The following is a 19,315-nucleotide window of genomic DNA, read 5'->3' on the forward strand; positions in this document are numbered from 1 at the left end:
GAGTTGTCAATTCAACCACACCTGAAAACTTAATATCTGCAGCAAAGTAATATGATAGTAGCGGTAACAGTAGCAAAAGTAATAGTTTTGGTTTTATAGTGATTGTAACAGTAGCAACGGAAAAGTAAATAAGCAAAGAGCAATATGTGAAAAGCTCATAGGCAATGGATCAGTGATGGATAATTATGTCGGATGCAATTCCTCATGCAATAGTTATAACATAGGGTGACACAGAACTAACTGCAGTCCATCAATGTAATGTAAGCATGTATTCCGAATATAGTCATACGTGCTTATGGAAAAGAACTTGCATGAAATATTTTGTCCTACCCTCCCGTGGCAGCGGGGTCCTATTGGAAACTAAGGGTTATTAAGGCCTCCTTTTAATAGCGTACCGGACCAAAGCATTAACACATAGTGAATACATGAACTCCTCAAACTACGGTCATCACCGGTAAGTATCCCGATTATTGTCACTTCGGGGTTAACGGATCATAACACATAATAGGTGATTATAGACTTGCAAGATAGGATCAAGAACTCACATATATTCATGAAACCATAATAGGTTCAGATCTGAAATCATGGCACTTGGGCCCTAGTGACAAGCATTAAGCATAGCAAAGTCATAGCAACATCAATCTCAGAACATAGTGGATACTAGGGATCAAACCCTAACAAAACTAACTCGATTACATGATAAATCTCATCCAACCCATCACCGTCCAGCAAGCCTACGATGGAATTACTCACGCACGGCGGTGAGCATCATGAAATTGGTGATGGAGGAAGGTTGATGATGACGATGGCGATGGATTCCCCTCTCCGGAGCCCCGAACAGACTCCAGATCAACCCTCCCGAGAGAGATTAGGGCTTGGCAGCGGCTCCGTATCGTAAAACACGATGAATCCTTCTCCTTGGTTTTTTTCTCCCCAAACACGAATATATAGAGTTGGAGTTGAGGTCGGAGGAGCACCAGGGGGCCCATGAGGCAGGGGGCGCGCCCAGGGGGTAGGTGCGCCCCCATCCTCGTGGACAGGGTGCGGGCCCCCTGGCCTTGATTCTTTCACCAATATTTTTTATATATTCCAAAAATAATCTCTGTTGATTTTTAGGTCATTCCAAGAACTTTTATTTCTGCACAAAAATAACACCATGGCAATTCTGCTGAAAACAGCGTCAGTCCTGGTTAGTTCCATTCAAATCATGCAAGTTAGAGTCCAAAACAAGGGAAAAAGTGTTTGCAAAAGTAGATACGTTGGAGACGTATCAGCAGTCCTCGGATCGTGCGAGCAGATCCTCCTCGGATCATGCTCCCGCCAGCTGCAACCCTATTCCGCGGTCGGACCACTCCCGCGCCACCACGCCAGCGACATGCGGGACCAGCAGCGACAGGCGGGACCAGCAGCGTAGCGGGATCTGCAGCCGTGGTCGGGCAGCGGATCCGCTATGCCGGCTCGGTCGGTTGGCATGCGTGTGTGCACAGGGGAGGCAGCCACACCAGCAATCACAGAATCTCCTGTGCATGAGGCGACAGATTCGCCTGGTACGCTAGCGCATTCGGATTCTTCCGGATCGTCCGTGGCGAGTATTCCAGCGGTCCAGCCAGCGGGTCCTTCACGGGTTATGACTCGGCTACAGAAAGGAGACGAAATCCTAAAATAAGAAAAGATGGGACTATACCATACGGAATGTTGTGTATTTCAGGAGAGCCAACAACATTGAACAGTGCACTTGATGATCCTAAATTGAAGAAAGCGATGGATGAGGAATATTTTGTGCTTATGAGGAACAAAACCTGGCATCTTGTACCAAATTAGAAAGGTAAAACATCATTGATTGCAAATGGGTGTACATAATTAAAAAGAAAGCAGATGGCTTCATTGACAGGTATAAGGCACGTCTAGTTGCAAAGGGCTTTAAACAACGTTATGGTATTGATTATGAGGACACCTTTAGTCCTGTTGTGAAATCTGCAACTATCAGACTTGTGTTAGCCATTGTTGTATCTAGGGGATGGAGCCTAAGACAGCTAGATGAACAGAACGCGTTTTGCATGCGGTGTTCTGGAAGAGGAAGTGTTTATGAGACAACCACCTGGATATGAGAGTAAGAAGCTACCACATTATGTTTGCAAGCTTGACAAAGCACTCTATGGTTTAAAACAAGCACCCAGAGCATGGTACTCCAGATTGAGCCTACAGTTAAAATATCTTGGCTTCATTGCTTCCAAGGCTGATACATCCTTGTTTATTTATGACAAGGCAGGGGTAGTCATTTTTGTGCTTATATATGTTGATGACATCATAGTTGCAAGTTCTTCACAAAATGCTACTAATGCTCTCCTACATGATTTGAGTTCAGAGTTTGCCTTGAAGGACCTAGGTGATTTGCATTTCTTCCTAGGTATTAAAGTCAAGAAAACTCAAGATGGTATTGTGTTGAATCAGGAAAAATACATTGTTGAGCTTCTGTCTCGCATGGGAATGAAGAATTGCAAGCCAGTGCCTACACCTTTGTCTTCCTTAGAAAAACTCTCAGCATATGAAGGTGAGCCACTTCAAGAGGAGGAGATCACAAGGTATAGGAGTATTGTGGGAGCATTAGAATATCTAAATCTCACACGTCCAGATATCTCATTTGTTGTCAACAAGGTTTTTCAATATCTACATGCACCTACTTCTCCACATTGGTCAGCTGTCAAGAGGATTGTAAGATATGTGAAGCATACTATGGGAGCATGACTTCATTTCAAACGGTCTAATTCCTCTCTTGTGAGTGCATTTTCTGATGCTAACTGGGCATGATGTAGTGATGACAGAAGGTCAACTGGAGGCTTTGCAGTATTCTTTGGGTCTAATCTTATTTCTTGGAGTGCTAGAAAGCAAGCCACTATGTCACGGTCAAGCATAGAAGCCGAATACAAGTCTTTGGCAAATGCAACTGCTGAAACCATTTGAGTTGAATCACTTCTTGAGGAATTGGGGATAAAGAAAAATCGTATCTCATGTTTATGGTGTGATAACTTAGGAGCAACATACTTGTCTGCAAATCCAGTGTTTCATGCAAGGACAAAGCACATAAAAATTGTTTTTCACTTTGTGCGAGAAAGAGTTGCAGCAAAAAAACTTGAGATACGGTTTATCCCCTCCAAGGATCAAGTGGCAGATGGTTTTATAAAGGCATTACCAGCAAGACCATTTGAAGATTTCAAGAGTAGTCTTAATTTAGGATGGTTGAGATTAAGGGAGGGTGTTAGAATATGTCATTGTAATCTCAACCTCTTCCCTTATCTCTTGTTCTATTCAAACTCTTGTATCTCTTTCACCTTGTACGCCAAGGCAGGCTTCGCCCAACATCAATATAAACTGAACGCGGCTCCCCTCGAGGGAGTAGAAACGCTTACGATCTTGCAGGATTGTCCTGTTCGTGGAGAAAGTGACATATAAAAGTTGTATACTGAATCTACCATTTTTAAGAAGTTGCTCCCCACTTCTTCCTATTCTCTCAACATGCAACCCGTCCACATCATTATCTAGCCATGTCAGCAATTCTTCTGATTTACCTCACCTATGGTGAAGCCACGTCACCATTAAATGTTGTCGCTACAGTCTTAGTCTAGTCATAGTGAGAGTAACTTAGCTAGTAACATAGCGGAAAATACACAGGAGCTCTCGGGTGCTCCACACCCCTATACGAAAGATATCCATAAAAAATTCTCAGAAAATCAAAAGAAATCCAAATTTTCGAGATGTCAAACCTGGTTTCCCAATCTACTTCCGTGTGAAATTTCGCGAAAAAATACCCAAAAATGTATCCGTGGCGAAGGAATTACTGCCCGGAAAAAATGTACCCAAACAGTGTTTTACTATACATAGGAATTTTTTATCTTCTTTGCTACAAATACGTTTCCTGGTATTTTTTCACCAAATTTCAGATGAAAGTGCATCAGGAACCCATGTTTGATATCCCAAAATCCCAGATTTTTTTTCAAATATCTCGGTATTTTTGTTCCTGGTATTGTACGTATAGGGGTGCGGAGCACCCGAGAGCTCTAAATCCTCGTCCGTAACATAGCGCACTTCGAGAAATTTTTTCTTATATGGCAAGTAATTAATGAAAGATGGTAACATAATATATTACTGTAACATAATACTTTTCAAGACAAGATGAGTCTGTGAGCTAATAAATGAAGTTATCTATGATACTACTAGTATATTACTTTGTATTATGAAGGTAGTAACTTAGCCTAGTGTCATGACACTAGTCTAAGTTACTCCCCACTATGACCAGCCTTACTGGCCATCCAACACGCCTTTAATTCTGCACAAGGCAATTCCTTTTTTTCTTCTACAACGAAACGAAGCGTCTGACTTTTCCACCGTCGCACTGATTCCTGCCTCTTGGTCTGGTCGTTCCTTTCATCTCCCTCTTTATCTACTCCAATTCTTCTCCTCCCCTCTTTATCTGTGCCATACTTCCCATATTGCGCCGCCGCCGGCCAAACCTTCCTGGTCGTGAATAATAAGACCTACGCGCTGCCTCCCTCTGGAAGCCCCAGGAGCGCCGCGTGCTTGGACATGCTGGCCCAAACCAGTCGCCATGGTGTCGAACCTACCTCCCGGGGAACCAGACGTGCCACCGTCAGCGTCCTCCTTCAACCCCACATGCATCAGAGGTGCGAGCTCTCCATCTCCTCAGATTTGAATCGCGTTTTTCTATTTAGCTTGGTAGAAACCCCGATTTCCAGTTGGAGTAGCTGTCACTAGGAAGGGCGAGGGCGCCGCCCCCCAAGGGTAGTTCGATGGCGTGATTGATTCAGACTGATGCCAACCATGTACATGTCTACCGGATCCAAGGTAAGAGCAGAAGGATGAGGTCGTCCCATAGTATGTCTGTCCAGATATTTAAGTCTGTATGTTGACCTGAACGCATATGTGTGTTTTTTAGTGGAAAAGATGCATACTCACTGTAAATGCAGGAGGCTGTTCCCAACTTCCCATCGTATATTTGTACAGATCTTTGTTGTACGGGCCTGATATGTACTGTAAATGCAGCTTAATTACTTTTAGATGTTTTACTGATTGGCATGTGGCTCGTGGTCATGTACAAAGTCTAACATGTATGGATGTGCAGATTGAAAAGTTCATCACAATATTGCACGGGAGGTTCTATCATCCACCATCCAGATTTTTTGTGCGTTGGTTTGCTCAAATTTTCTTTCCTTTAAGTTTATATATACGGCGATTTAATTTGTGGTTCAACTTATTTTGCAGTGAGTTTGGTTGGTCTGCTTGGATAGGGGTTTAGGAGGTGCTTTCAGGTAGAGCTAAGACTTTCTAATATGCAATTCAACACCTTTATAGTAGTATTTGTAAGATTTTTTATGATAGAAAATTATGTATTTTTGAAAGATTTGTGATTGAAGTTTTCCTTTCATTTTGGTTACACATTATTTGCAGTTCTCTCCCTCTCTCTCTGTATGTGATTACATATGACTTGATGGTGATTAATCTGAAACATTTGTGAAGCCAGGCTATGTCTACAGGTTTTGCGGTTCTTTGTAGACATGCCCAAGGTTACTTTAGGATTTCTTGGTGGATTCCATTCTAAATCCTATTTGTTGAAATAATATATTAGCTAATTTCAGTTTTTTTTTCACCCACCTGATAAGAAGATAGGAACATATAAGCATGTGTAGTATCAAATTTGCAGTTGGATATAGTGCTTTTATCTTAACTTTTTTTAATTCAAGAATAACTTATTTCTCCATGAGTGCATTTTATCATGCTATGTTCCCTTGCTATTTCTCCTACATTGCTTGACTACCTAGCTCTAAAAAGTCAGTATTGACTCAATTTTTCCAGGGTTGGGTTAGTATCCTAATATTTTGAACAGGAGCTCTGTGAATAGTTTTGATATGCTACATTGTAAAGTTTTTGTTCGCGGTCAAGCTTATTTTTGCTTTTGATTCCAACAGAGTACACAAAACAATTTATTATTTTCTGACTCATTCATTCTTTATGCAGATCTAGATAACTTTGGTACGGAGTGTTCTGCTTATATTAAATTGATTTTCAGAGATGTTTGAAAATTTCCACAAACACGATTCTTTGGTTTCCAGTGGCCATTTTAAGAAGATGGTCTATTCATGCTTTTAAATTTGTCGATTCAATCCACCAACTAAATAAGTAGGTGGCGTACATGTATGTTGTTCCCAAACCTTCAGCAAAGCCTCGGATATTGTGCCTCGGCCAGCAAGCTTGCTCCAACCAAAAATATGAAGAGGCGGACACGGGAGACATCTAAGGTGAAACTGTGGGTATGGTTTGCTTGTGAGCTGTGTTCTACCGAAAAAGAGTTTCCCTTCGCTTTATATTTCAAAGCAACCAACACCGAGTACAGATAATGTTGTGACGAGCAGCACAACACACCAAGAGAAAAAGAAGAAGAAACAAATGCCAACCATGGCAGCTTGGCAAAGCGCTGATGACCCGCTACCGCGGCGCCCACCGGAAACAAAACACCACAGACCGAGGCTCCGATCCGCCGCGTACCAAGCTGCACCTCCAAGAAGGAATGCGACGCCGATGACGCTGCTGCCCAGAAGAGTCCTCAGGTTTCCCCAGGCACGCGGAGGGAGGTGCGGGGTGGATACCATCGACACCCCTCAGGAAGGAATGGTGACACCTGCAGGTGTCACCGCGTCGGGGCCGAAGCCGGCAGGGATTTCTCCCGCATTCCAACCCCAACCGAACGGAACCGACCGCCAAACCGTCATCCAACACCATGCGCCAACGTAGTAGCGCCGCCACCCAAGCCGCCTCACTACGAACACCACCATGAGGCCAAGAGGATCGAAGAGAAGCTCATCATGACGGGAGCAGCACCATCGACGCCGAGCGGGAGGGAACCACCTCCACCGTCGTCGTGCGGGAGGCCCGTGCCTTCGGCACCATCGCGGTAGCCGTCCGGATGCGGCAGCGGGGCATGCCGGGCCACCCCTGGCCCAGCCAGGCCCGAAGCGGGCCTTTAAGCCCCGTCGGCCGCGATGCAGAAGGCCGGTGTCATCGCCGCCGGCACCCAGCCACGCGTCGCATCTCCCCCGCCTCCCAAAAGCCACACCGGAGCCATCCCCGCCGCCGGCCCGCCCATGCCCAGATCTGGGCCGAGCGGACGACGTCAGATCCCGCTACCCCGCCGCGACCGGCGGCGCGGCCGCCCAATTGCTCGCCTGCATGTGCCACGGAGCCCCGCCGCCACGCCAGACCGCCACCGCCTAGATGCACCCCCCGGAGCCGCTCCGCCCGCGCCGGAGAGCGACCAGGAGGGGAAGGGCCAGGAGCCACCAGCAGCCCAGGGCCAAGCCGGCCGCGGGCGCCGGCGACGGCGGCGAGAAGGAAAAAGAGAGGCGGGAGCCTGGAGGGAGGAGGCCCGACGCGCGGCCGGGCTTTGCTTCCCCGTGGTGAATCTAGTGATTTCAAGTGTAATTTGCGATGTATAGTTGTATGTGATGTAACCAACCTTTTTTCACCTTTCTAAACAATATCCGCAAGTGGCACTGTTAGTTTCCCTTCTTTTGGCTGACGAGTTTCATTTTCAATGGAAAATAGAATTGAGCAGTTACTCCCTATTCTAAAAACCCATTTGTTCTGTTAGAAAATTATTTGTCTAGAAAAAGTGCTATGGAAGTTTTCAAGTTTTTCTTACCGAGGTATGATTTATAGCATGTTGGAATATATTTATAGTACATTGTGTTTTCGATGAATGTTCCCTTATTTTGGCATTCTAAGGGGATTACAACTTTGTTAGATTGATCACATACAAAATCTTTTCATTACTCGCACTTTATGAATTGTGTTATGCTCTAAAGATGTGCTTAACAAGAGACCACAAATTTCCACAGCAATGCGCGGGGTATCTTTTAGTTTTTAAATATTATACCATCCTTGTATACATATATAAGGGCCACGTGCGGGCAGGGGAGGTTTTTCAGGCCATCCCTCGCGCGACTTTCGACTATGTGCGTGCCCCATGTGATGCACAAACGAGAGGTGTCAAAATCACAAGCAATATACCCAGCAACGAGGGCTTGTCACGAGGCTACGCTGGACCTCTAGGCTGAGTGACTGTCGGGGATTGGCATCACCGCCATCTCTATGCCTATATCGACTTTCAATGAGACGGATACAACTGGGCGACAAGAAGACAACAATCAACCCTAGATTGCCCAAGTTTTGCTCGGTTACCCCGGCGAGATGTTCGCAGCGGCAAAGGACGGCTCCGTAGCTGCAAGCAAGACAAGGGGAGCCCTGCATAGTTGCGGCAAAGGACGGCTTCGTAGCTGATTAGTTTAGAAAGACATTACGTAGTATTACGTTGATTGATTGCGTAGGTCCAGTAGCGGAGACAGGGGACCAGCAGGGGCCCTGGCCCCCCCTAATAGTGCTAAAATTAGTGATTATTTTCTGTCAAAAGCATGTTTGCCATTGGCTTGGCCCTCCCCAAGCAGGTTTTACATCATTCGGCCCTGTTGATACTATTTTCCTGGCTCCGCCACTGCGTAGGTCTAGCATTATTGATTACCATATTAGTAAAAAAAATTACGTAGTATTACGTAGTATTACCATAGCCACGTTGATTGATTGCTTTGCTACACCTACGTAAAACTACGTAAGAGAGTTACGTAAAGGGACACGCTAAAACTCAATCGACTGAGTTTTAGCGAAGTCTCAGTCGATGCCTAGTCCGTTGGATTGTTTGACGCTTCAATAACTGGCTCTCTCGTTCAGAATCGGCCTGTTTATGTGCACACGGCCCGCTGTTCATCCTTTCTAATGTCAGCTAGTCCTGCACAAATGGGTTGGGCCTGAGTTTGTCGGGGTAGGGGCCTTTTCCTTGTCTGGTTGTTCTTTTGTTTGGACTGCAGTTTTTTTTCAATAGGGGAACCGGTTGTCTCTTTTTTTTTAAGAAAATGGGGAACCGGTTCTCGTGTGTCCCTTTTTATTTACTAGTGGTTGGGGCGCACCCATGACGCGTCGCTTGAGCGGAAGCAAGGCGGTGCCAAGTAGGACGCGTCCCTTCTACTATCCTATTTAAAGTAGTGTGTTTTGTATACATGTAATGTTGCTATAAAAAAACTGACATTTATAATAGAAGAAACCAGCGAAAATGCAACACATCTGGATCTCTATATATTTATTGATGTATCATGCGAAAGAAACTGAAATTCACTATCAGGTTAATAGCATCATGAGCATATATCTTGCTGTTTAGCAAAATAAGATATATCAATATAAATTGTGCGCGTGTCCGCCCCGGTAGCAGCGAGCCCTTGATGCCTCCCTCCAGCCATGTGGCCAACAACGAGAGGAGCACGCTCGCCTCGTCCGCTATGCGCTACATCACCCGGTGCACGTCGCCGATGAGTCGCCACGTCTTTGCCCGCCTATACATACAAGACAGAAACAAGAAACATCAATCAAACACATGCGGCAGCAGTGTTCTTGGGGATATCAATCGAGCACACTATAATAGAACACGTGAGGCATCGTGCAACGTTTGACGAGATGCAGGCACCAGCCAGATCGAGGCTGTGAAGGTGAGTTGCTGCAGCGGTGCCGGTGATCCACGCGCGGCTTGATCCAACGGGAAGGATTGCTGGGGATGGTCGGATCGCCACCATAGTGCCTGCTGCTATCCCTCATGCATGGACGCCATTAAGGGGTGCAGGCAGCGGCTACAGGTTGTGAAGGCGACTTGCTGCAACGGCCCCGGCGGTCCACACGCGGCTGGATCCAACGGGAAAGCTGAGGGTGGTCAGAACAGCACCATAGTGCCTGCTGCTCCCGCTCATGGACACCATTAAATGGTGCCATCTCCACTGGTTGCAGCCACTCCCCGGCGCCGTCAATCTTCGGCAAGAGCTCGTGAGCAGCTCCCTCTTCCCTAGCATGGAGTGGAGATTCATCCACACTGGAACAGCCAGCTACTCTGGCGTCCACCATCAGAGGCAGCCCAGCTGGTTGAGGCGGTGGCCTAGCACAATTGTCGCGGCCGTCGCCGGTGTCGCCAGCTGGGAGGCGGTGCTTACTTGGGCTCGGGCGCAAGGCAAGGACGACGGAGTTAGTGGCAATGTCTGATGCTGCCGTCTCATGCAGATCAGCTACGGGCTGCCACTTTGTGAGGATGGTGCGGGGCGTCTGAAGTGTCCCAAATTTTGGATTTTGGTAGTGCCACTGTTCTTCATCCCCATCAGACTTCGTCGGGTGGTAGCGAGCGGCTTCGTCGTGTCACGTCAGCTTGCTCGTGCAGGCATGACCATCGCTCACCATCAGAACCGTGTGCATATGCAGCTATTGGGATCGAGGCAAGTGGAGGAAACAACATAAGATGACTTCGATTATTGGATGGTACTTCTCGTGTATCCAGTCTCGAGTTTCGGGGTGAGAACCCTAGGTCTGACCTTGATTGGTTATACCTAACAATGACATCATTTTTTACGTCGTTACCCTGGTGAAGGCATTGCTCGGATTTGATCTTCAGGATGAAAACCCATGTTTTGACCTTTGGTGGTTGGACCGGTGACGACGGCGTTTACGCGTCGTCTCCGGGCGACACGGGCGGCAGCATCTCCTCCGCCCTCCGCCGGCAGGCTCTAAGTCTGCCCCCCTCGCCGTCGCCGGGCAAAGTCCATGCGGCTGATGGCGACGGCGAGGACTCTTTCTATGTGCAGCGGCGGCGGTGTAGTGGGATGTGGTTGTGGCAGATATGCTGCGCGGTTGGCCGGCACCGCACGCGATGTGAGCTGCAGGGCGGCCTGTGATCTTGTCGGGGTCGTCCCTGTGGATCAAGTGGTCGACCAGCGGCTACAAGTCCGCAGCTTCGTGGTATCTCCTCTGGCGGCCGACGTACCAGGAGTCCAGGACTCCAGATCGTGGCTGAACAAGGCATCTTGTTCGCATGTGTCAACCACGTAATAAGGTACAAGATGCATGCTTACATGGATGCATGGTGGCTCATCAAGCATCTCTTGGATCTTCGTGCATGGAGCCGTCTGCTGGCCCTTGTGGGCTCTAGGCGGCGTGCTTGATTCTGAAGTGCGGTGACTCCTCGCTACCGCCATGGCTCGTGTACGGATGCGCTGACATCTACGGCGACATCTTACATGGGCATGATAAGAGAGCGTCGCGATCCCATGAAGGTTCGCGGCCGGCAACCATGGATCTGGTGGTGACCACCCGCGGCGCTACGATCCACAGCTTGGTGGTGGTGATTCAGATTCGGTCGACTGAGTGAGGGTGATTGCACACTGTGCTGCAGCGACCTCCTACGGCTCCACGGAGGCAGTGGTCATTGCAAGATCTTTGGTTCATCTCAAGATCGAGTGGCTGAGTTCGGCAGTGGGATGCAAATTATGGGCGAGCACTTGACGCAGAGAAATGGTTGTGCAGTGGCGGCGGTCACATCGCATGTAACTGTTGGGATCGTGAAAAAAGTCGCGGCAACAACACTTGCATGACTTCGATGGTGGTGCTACTTGAGCACCCGGTCGTGAGGTCCGGGGTGAAAGCCTAGGCCTGGCCCTGGCAATGGCGATGTTTTTCATGTCGTTACCTTGTTGAAGGCATTGCACGGATAAGCTCCGACTGATTCTTCAGGGTGAAAACCTAGATTCTAGCCTTGGTGGTTAGATCCGGTGACGGCGACGCTTGAGTGTCGCTCCCTTCTTCAAGGCGTTGCTGTTGAAGAACCTTGTCGTCTGTGTGATGTCATTAGATAATTGGTGCGGATATGGTGTTCACTATAGTTTGCCGATCGTGGCTCTGATCAATTTGGGTTTTTTCTTTTTTCCTCGGCTACGCATAGCTTTGGTCTTATATGACTTTGATATTTGTCACCGTGTTTTTGTGTGTGTGTGTGTGTTTGTGTTGGCTGTGTGCATCCTAGTTATGCAGAGGCGGGTGTGTGCTCTTTGAGTTTGTATTCTTTTGATGCTCCTTTTTAAGCTAATAAAATCTACCCTTTATCGAGAAAAATAATAGAACACGTACATTTGGATGAGCTCCGCGAGCTGCAGGCTCATCGTGGACGACGACGACCCTCTGGGACAGGGCGTTGACGGAGGCGAGGGAGATGTTGAGCTTGATCCGGTGGTCACTGATGGCAGCTTTGGTCCTCTTGATGGCGAACGACTCCGCACCATCGGCGCCCTGGCTCCTCAGGCGTGCACACTTCTTCTCGTACGACAGCCGGACACGCTTCTGCCTGCAGATGCATTCCATTTCATATTTTTGGCTTGAATGGTTCTAAACTTCTAATGATTATACAAATTCTTGGAGAAGTGAGTGGTACCCTAACTTTTAGGCTCTCCTTGTGGCTTTGGAAGAGCAGGAATGGCTCCGACAAAGCTTCACAGACGCCAACTTGCACGTCGCCTTGGTTCCTCTCGGAGCAGTTGGTTGGACTGTATGTACAGGATAGCAATAATCAATGTTGCAGTCTACCTTGTACTTATATTCCATGAATCTGTTTTCTCAAATCAGTTATCAAAAGAATTAATCCTTAATTTTAGGTCACCTCATTTTGTTTCAGACCTTCCATACGAAAGAGACAACAATTAGGAACAAAAGGAAATACTTGTAAAAAATAGAAAACCTGCTTCATGTTCTTCTTTGCTGCAAGAACTTTCTTCAGCAAACATCAATACATCAAGGGTTCCATTCCCAATTCAAGTTTTTTGCTTCTGAAAACAGTTGTCATTCCTACGTAAACCTGAGAAAACACAACTGACCTCAAGCGTGATATATATGCATAGATTAAAACCGATCCATCCATGGAAACACCCACTTCTTCGTTACAGGGGGTATATATGAATCTGTAAAATGTTCAGCTGCTTGGACTTCTAAACATCAGCTACCAACAATGGTAGAAGGTTCAGTAAAAAGAGTTCATCTAGAGGATGCAAAAAAAATCAGAAAAACATCTAGAGGATGTAAAGCATCAGGATGCAACTAAGGCGGTAAGGTGCGCTACTAATTAGGCTACCATACTTGTTGCTTTTTGGCGCTGTTGGTATGGCATGTGCATAGCAGTATTACTAAACTTATTTTAGCAAGAAGACAGGCAGTACAGATGAGTGGCAGGTCCATGTTGCTGGTTAAAAATCACATTCAAAAACCAAAGCAAGTTTAGGGGTTTGATATATATTAATAGTCTTGTATCAACAGAGAAGCAGCAGTCTTAAAGGGATCAGAAGTAAATGAATGAATGATCCCTCATGCTTTATCAAACTTGTAATTCTTCTTTGTTATCTTGATTCAAAATGTTTCATGATGTCACTTAATTTATACTACAGATTTTCTCTAACATGGGAATTTGCTAAGAATAGAGATTGACCCTGAAACAAATCGATAGTTAACTTAACTGAAGCTAGGTACTATTTCCTGAACCAATCATCAAATAAAAAGTAGTAGATTGCCAAGTACAGATTTTGCCAAGTACGACAGGCAAACAAGTTGCTAATTGCAAGTGCTAGCCAATTTATCTATCACCATTGCTACCTAACGAGTTATGCAAGGGTGGTTAGCTTGTACCTGTCAGCTTCTGTTCCCTAAAATGGATTCTAGTTACTGGAATCATTTGTGGCAATAATGCAAATTCTAATACATGGGCGCTGCAATGTCAAGTGTAGAACGACATATTCAGAAGCACGACACTCACCACACTTGACCTGATTCTTGAGTGAATGCAAGAGCCATGAGCACTGTGGCAGACTGTTAATCCGAAGGACAGCAACAAAATTCTCAAGAACTAAAGGAAGTTGGTGTGGCTCACATTTAGCTTTACTTGAAGATAACAAATCTGCTTATGACCAGACTATAAAATACCAGCAAGCCCATCTAGCCCAGCGCCAACGAGGTCTGAATGCCGAGTTCTCTAAACAAAGAAGAGGACAATCCTTAGCGATCTAGAAACTGTTCAGTTCAAAAAGACATAGTAGTACAACAACAATTTGAGCTGAAGAAATCTTTAAACAAGGAAAACTTGCAATCTGGAAACTTTTCAGTTCAAAAAGACATAGTAGTACAGCAACATTTTGAGATGAAAAAATCTTTAAATAAGGAACACTTGCTTTGGTGATGTCCTTGTGTAAGAATTCCAAATAATTCCAAATCTTTATTGTACTTTGGAAAAGGCAGCATCCATTATTAAAGCACAAAGCTTTGAGAGAACTAAGCTTATAATAATCTAATCTATCATTTGCAACATAGTAGTGGTACCTGAAATTAAAATGTACCGAGACATGGAAGTTTCTCTTTTGCCTTTATTACTATTAAATAATGTGCCAAGATGACTCCATATAGAATTCTGACATGATGTGGGAAGAAAGTTCACCGAGCTATTTCAGATCATGTAATCTGAAGGCTGTTACATATCCTGCAGCTAGAATAATAACATAAGGCAAATGAGTTAAATTAATATCAATACACAATAGTTCAGAGTTGGAAAAAAATGATCAGATGGGTGTTCTGAATTGAAAATTTAGATCTCATACAACACAAAAAGGCTCATTTCAAACAACCCAACAAATTCATGAAACGATGGTGCATGGCAAGACTTACTGAAGGTGTGGAACCATCGTATGGATTTTATCCTGCCTTGCAATCTACCAAGAGCCTTTTGGCATTCTGGATGTATGATGTCAGTCCACCAGGATAGCTTGAATTAAGTCAGCAAACCTGCACAATGAAAACTTTAGCAGGAAAAGGACAATCTTTACTTTCTTACGCACTTGTTCATATGAAATCCCATTGACTTCAAACAGAAAGCTACTAACAGACAAGCTCGCATGTGACTTTCATGTAAAAAACTTATCACAATAAAGTAGTTAGATATTTTTGGTAGTTTGTTAGTAAATATCCCTTGCAAGTATGAGATCCATCATCCATCCAACATAGGCAGTGAAATATTTCAAGGATACAACCCAAGACACACCTGGTCAAAGAAGCTTTTCTTCTTGTTGTCATCAACACAGCTAGAAAGTTCATTATGTAGTCAGGCACCTATAAAAATGACCAGATGATATCAATAAGCCAAGAACCTTATATTCTCCACACCATATAAATAGGTTGGCTCGAACGATTTGCTTCTTTTCTCAAACCGCTTTCACTATATATTTGCGTCGGGAAACCTTCACGAAGAAAATAAAACTGACTTTAGAAATAAAGAAAAAGAAATTTACTCATGCATTAAGGAGCATTAAGCAACCAACGGATTACCTCCAAAGAATGAAAGAAAAACATAAGTATACATTCGGGAAATCTCAAATTTAGGCCAGGTTCTAATTTGGAAGTTCAGTACCTTAAGATCCATGTGAATAAGCTACAGGTCGCATAATTGCAGAGGTAAGAAAAATAGAATTGTTATGTATAGATACAAAATAAGAAGAAAAGAATAGGTGCTTAGAACTGGCAGGTACAAACATAAGGAAACAATTTAGCACACCACAGCAAGGATTCAACACAATAGTAATTTTTCTAATAGAACAAATTGCACAATTAAACTGTATACTCAACTATCTTTGGTTCACAATGTATATGATCTTGTTTAAAAGTCTTGAGTTTAAAAGGGAACAGAGATTGCAGCTGATAATATAATCTTGATTTTAAAAATTATATGCATTGTCAATACAGGTGGATTAGGTACACTGTCAACACATCATTCTACCATAGGTGCTCGTGCCGCTTGATACTTCCTCTGAAAGGTTCCCACTCCACCTAGAATGCCAAGACACATGGGGAATTACAGCTAGCAGTGTTCTACTACAACTTTTCATATAACTTTTCTTTAAAAACGAAATGACATATTTTTCATGAAGAAATGAAAGATCAATTATTTATTCTTTCAGTGCCTATGAGCAAAGTTGAAGGATTCACCCCGGCCATACTCATAGAACCTGATAGCTAAACAGTACTGTATTATTTATTAACCTGATAACATCATAGTATTAGCTAGGTCCTGACATTCAAATCCCTAGTTGGACACTATCACAGACCATGGGGTGATGCAGCACAGAAATATATGTGAGCATTCTCAAATCATAACCAAATTGAAAGAAGAAGATTTATCATGTCCTTACCATGTACATTATTCTTTTCATTTTATCACAAAAACAGGAAAGTGAGTCTATTCGATAATATGTGCTTAGGATATTAAGAAACAAACTATATGGAACAACAAAGGTTGTAAATATACCTAAAAAAGGAATTGTAAACGACAGAACCAAGAACCTGCATATGTATTTGTTACTTCAACCATGAACCCAAATTCCTGACTACGTAAGAAACGTTTTTGAGATTCTAAATCATCTTTGGAAGAACACAGGCCCTCTAATGATATTGAAATATTGCCTCAGCATCAGGGTCATGTTTAATCCTTATTTCTATCTCAACACCATCAGCCAACACAAAGGGATCAGCAGTCAAATCCATCAATCGGCTAACCTCCAGGAGAGACACAGAGACTGCATAAACATCCAATCCTAGAACTGACAAAATCTACACACAAACGAATTTACATCAGCCTCTCAATTTCATCTCCTGCAATAAATTAAACACGAATTCTGCCACTACAAAGCGCATCAATCCAGAATATTAAAAGGCGCAGATGTTAGATCGACGCACAAACGAATTCTGCCTCTACAAAATCCAAACAGATGTTAGATCGACGCAGGAAAGCTATATCATCATAGCCATTCATGAACATGACAGGAAGGAAACTGTTATCTTGACATCTGAACTTTCCCTATATGACCCATAAGTTGAAACCAGTTAAGAAGTGGGGAGTAACCAAAAGTGCAAACTGATAAGTAGATAAATAGTATAGTAGAAGAAAGATATTATAAAAAGTAAAACAGCAATTGAAACAAGCAAACTGACCCAAACCCAATAAAATAACCTAAAATAAACTATCCAAGGGACAGCTGAATGATCACAGCCATTCAAGGAAAAGTAAAAACAGAAAAAGAAAAAGTCTGAATGCACCAAACTGGTTCCCACCATGGACAACAAAATCATGAGAAGGCAAACCAAACACCACGAGAGGTGATATGTGCGTAGCTGCTCTTAATGAGATAGCAGATGCCACAACCACAACAATTCATCACTTTTAAACATAAAAAGGAGATAAATAAATGTGTAGAGGCCACAATATTAGTTGCATTGAGATGTGGGAGGGCTCAGATTCGCCTTTGATAGATCATACAACCTAGCTCCACGGCTCCACCGTCTTCTTGCACCAGATCAATCCCCACCACTGAAGTCGAGCTCCTCTAGTTATCACTCAAAGAGTGACCATCCAAGACAGAGCCCAATATTCAGTGAGAATGAAAAGGTTCCAAAAGAGGGGGGAGTGGGTTTTTTATGCCCACAGGTCCTCGAATAATCAAAGACAAGTTTATGTCAGCCATGTTTTATCATCATCGCCCCCGATATGTTTCCAACATGGTTCATTTTGTGCTGGACTTTTCCAAATAAGTCAAAACAGTGATTTCGGCCGCAACATGTGAGAGAGAGAGAGAGAGATGTGGGTCGTACTGAATCCAAAACAAAACGCAGCCAAGCTGCGAGAAATCCATCGACGGGGGCTCAGATCGCGTGCCAGATCGAGCAAGCCCTCGACCGGAACACACCACGGGCCCCGTCGCTCGGTCCCCCGCCCGCATGGCCGCGGACGCCTCCTGCACCGGCGGCAGCCCAGAGGGGCCTCCAAGCCGATGCGCGATCCGGCACGGGGCGAGGTGGTGGCCCCGAGGAACGGCGACCCGGCGAGCCCGTCGGTCGGTAGCTGGCCGGTGGCGGCTCCCTCCATCATCGCTGCAGTTTGGGGAGGGACGCGGTCGGCGGGATTCCCGTGCACCACCAGCCGCCGCAGCTCCGCCTCCACCTCCACGCGCCCGCGTCCGAGCTGCATCCGCAGCCGCCCTTTGCTGCGTGCGCCGGCTTGGCCCACCTCGTCGAGGCACAGGGGAATAAGAGAGGGGGGTAGGAGATGACGATTGGGTTGGATGCCGCCGGAGGAAGAGGCGGAGCCGCGAAGGAGAGGAGAGGTTGCGTGCTGAGGGGCGGCAACGGCGCTAAATCGGCCGAGGAAGGTGAGGGGCTAGAGCGGCAGCGTTAGGGGAGGAGGAGGCCGCCGGTGGTGGGATTGGGGCGGCGGCGGGATTGGGGCACCGCTGCGTGCTGCGGATGCTGCTCCTTTTCCCTCTCACCCACTCGCTACCGTGTTTTATTTTTGTCGTACCTGTGATGACGTGGCTATCGCGGAGAGGCGCCCTTGATGCACAGCTGAATGATTTTAATTAGTGTTTGTCCGTGTTGTCAGGCCGACGTAAACGCATTGCTAGCATGTTTTGCATTTTGTTCTCTATATTTTTTTATCAACTACACGGGCTGCTTTTTTGGCTGTATGGGGAAGGTGGCTTCTCATTCCTCTTAAGACTTTTTGTTTCTTTGTTGGGCAAGTCCCAACGTCAGAGTAGTTAGTTTGTTTTGCCAACTTTTCTTTGTGATTTTCTTTCTTTGTATGTTTTATTTCAATTTTTTATCAAAAAATGCATCTCTATGTTTTAATGTAATTTTTCCACATTTTATTATGCATCAAATTTCTATGTTTTCTTAAGCTTTTGTTTCTAATTCTTATGTTTTCATCGGGCGCCGTAACATGGGCACATTTGCACGCGTCATGTTCCACATGCAACTACAAGCGTAACAAATCTTGAGTAATTGGTGGTTCTCTTTTATTTGTATATGTTTTAACCGTTGACATGGCACTAACAGTCACACGCAATACTTTTTTTGTTGTGAAAATTGCTTATTAGTTGCACACACCAGTCCCTAGGCAATTGTGCACACAACGTCAAGCTTCGCGCCCCGCCTCTAATTACATGTTTTTCGGCGTGATAGTAACTCAGTGATGATTTGTTTGGGAGGAGGGGGTGGGCATATGCATGTCTGTCTTAGGCATGCAATTGCAAGTGTCGCCCCCGACTGCAACTGCATGTCTTTAACGTGATCACAACTTGGTGGTATTTTCTCTCTGTGGGTGGTAGTTGCATGTCTGTCACTAGGCACGCAACTGCAAGTGTCGCCCCCGACTGCAACTGCATGTCTTTAACGTGATCACAACTTGGTGGTATTTTCTCTCTGTGGGTGGTAGTTGCATGACTGTCACTAGGCACGCAACTGCAAGTGTCGCCCCCGACTGCAACTGCAACTTAATGGAGGTTTGTCCGAGAGGGCGGTAGTTGCAAGT

At 45.2% G+C, this 19,315-nt stretch overlaps 1 protein-coding gene across 13 annotated transcripts; it reads right to left on the minus strand.

Moving 5' to 3' along the window:
* Positions 1-1,210: 1,210 nt before the first annotated feature.
* Positions 1,211-18,312, minus strand: LOC125542590. 13 transcript variants are annotated; one of them, XR_007297981.1, is made up of 9 exons: positions 14,999-18,304; positions 14,626-14,742; positions 14,284-14,446; positions 13,838-13,939; positions 13,724-13,733; positions 12,659-12,775; positions 12,356-12,467; positions 12,055-12,268; positions 9,185-9,449 (listed from the first exon to the last, which is right to left on the minus strand). XR_007297981.1 is itself a non-coding variant. In XM_048705671.1 (2 exons), exons 1-2 carry the CDS (start codon positions 12,283-12,285, stop codon positions 1,619-1,621), a joined length of 249 nt encoding a protein of 82 aa, XP_048561628.1. In that variant the 5' UTR covers positions 12,286-12,349; the 3' UTR covers positions 1,211-1,618. The 13 variants fall into 13 exon arrangements, 2 of the variants coding, with proteins under 2 accessions (XP_048561628.1, XP_048561627.1); XR_007297973.1 differs by having other exon boundaries at positions 12,659-13,939; positions 14,999-16,560; positions 17,599-18,312; XR_007297978.1 differs by having other exon boundaries at positions 12,659-13,733; positions 14,999-18,309.
* Between the last annotated feature and the right edge of the window lie 1,003 nt (positions 18,313-19,315).

This window comes from Triticum urartu, chromosome 3 (assembly GCF_003073215.2).
Source record: "Triticum urartu cultivar G1812 chromosome 3, Tu2.1, whole genome shotgun sequence".
In the NCBI taxonomy this organism is placed as follows: Eukaryota; Viridiplantae; Streptophyta; class Magnoliopsida; order Poales; family Poaceae; genus Triticum; species Triticum urartu.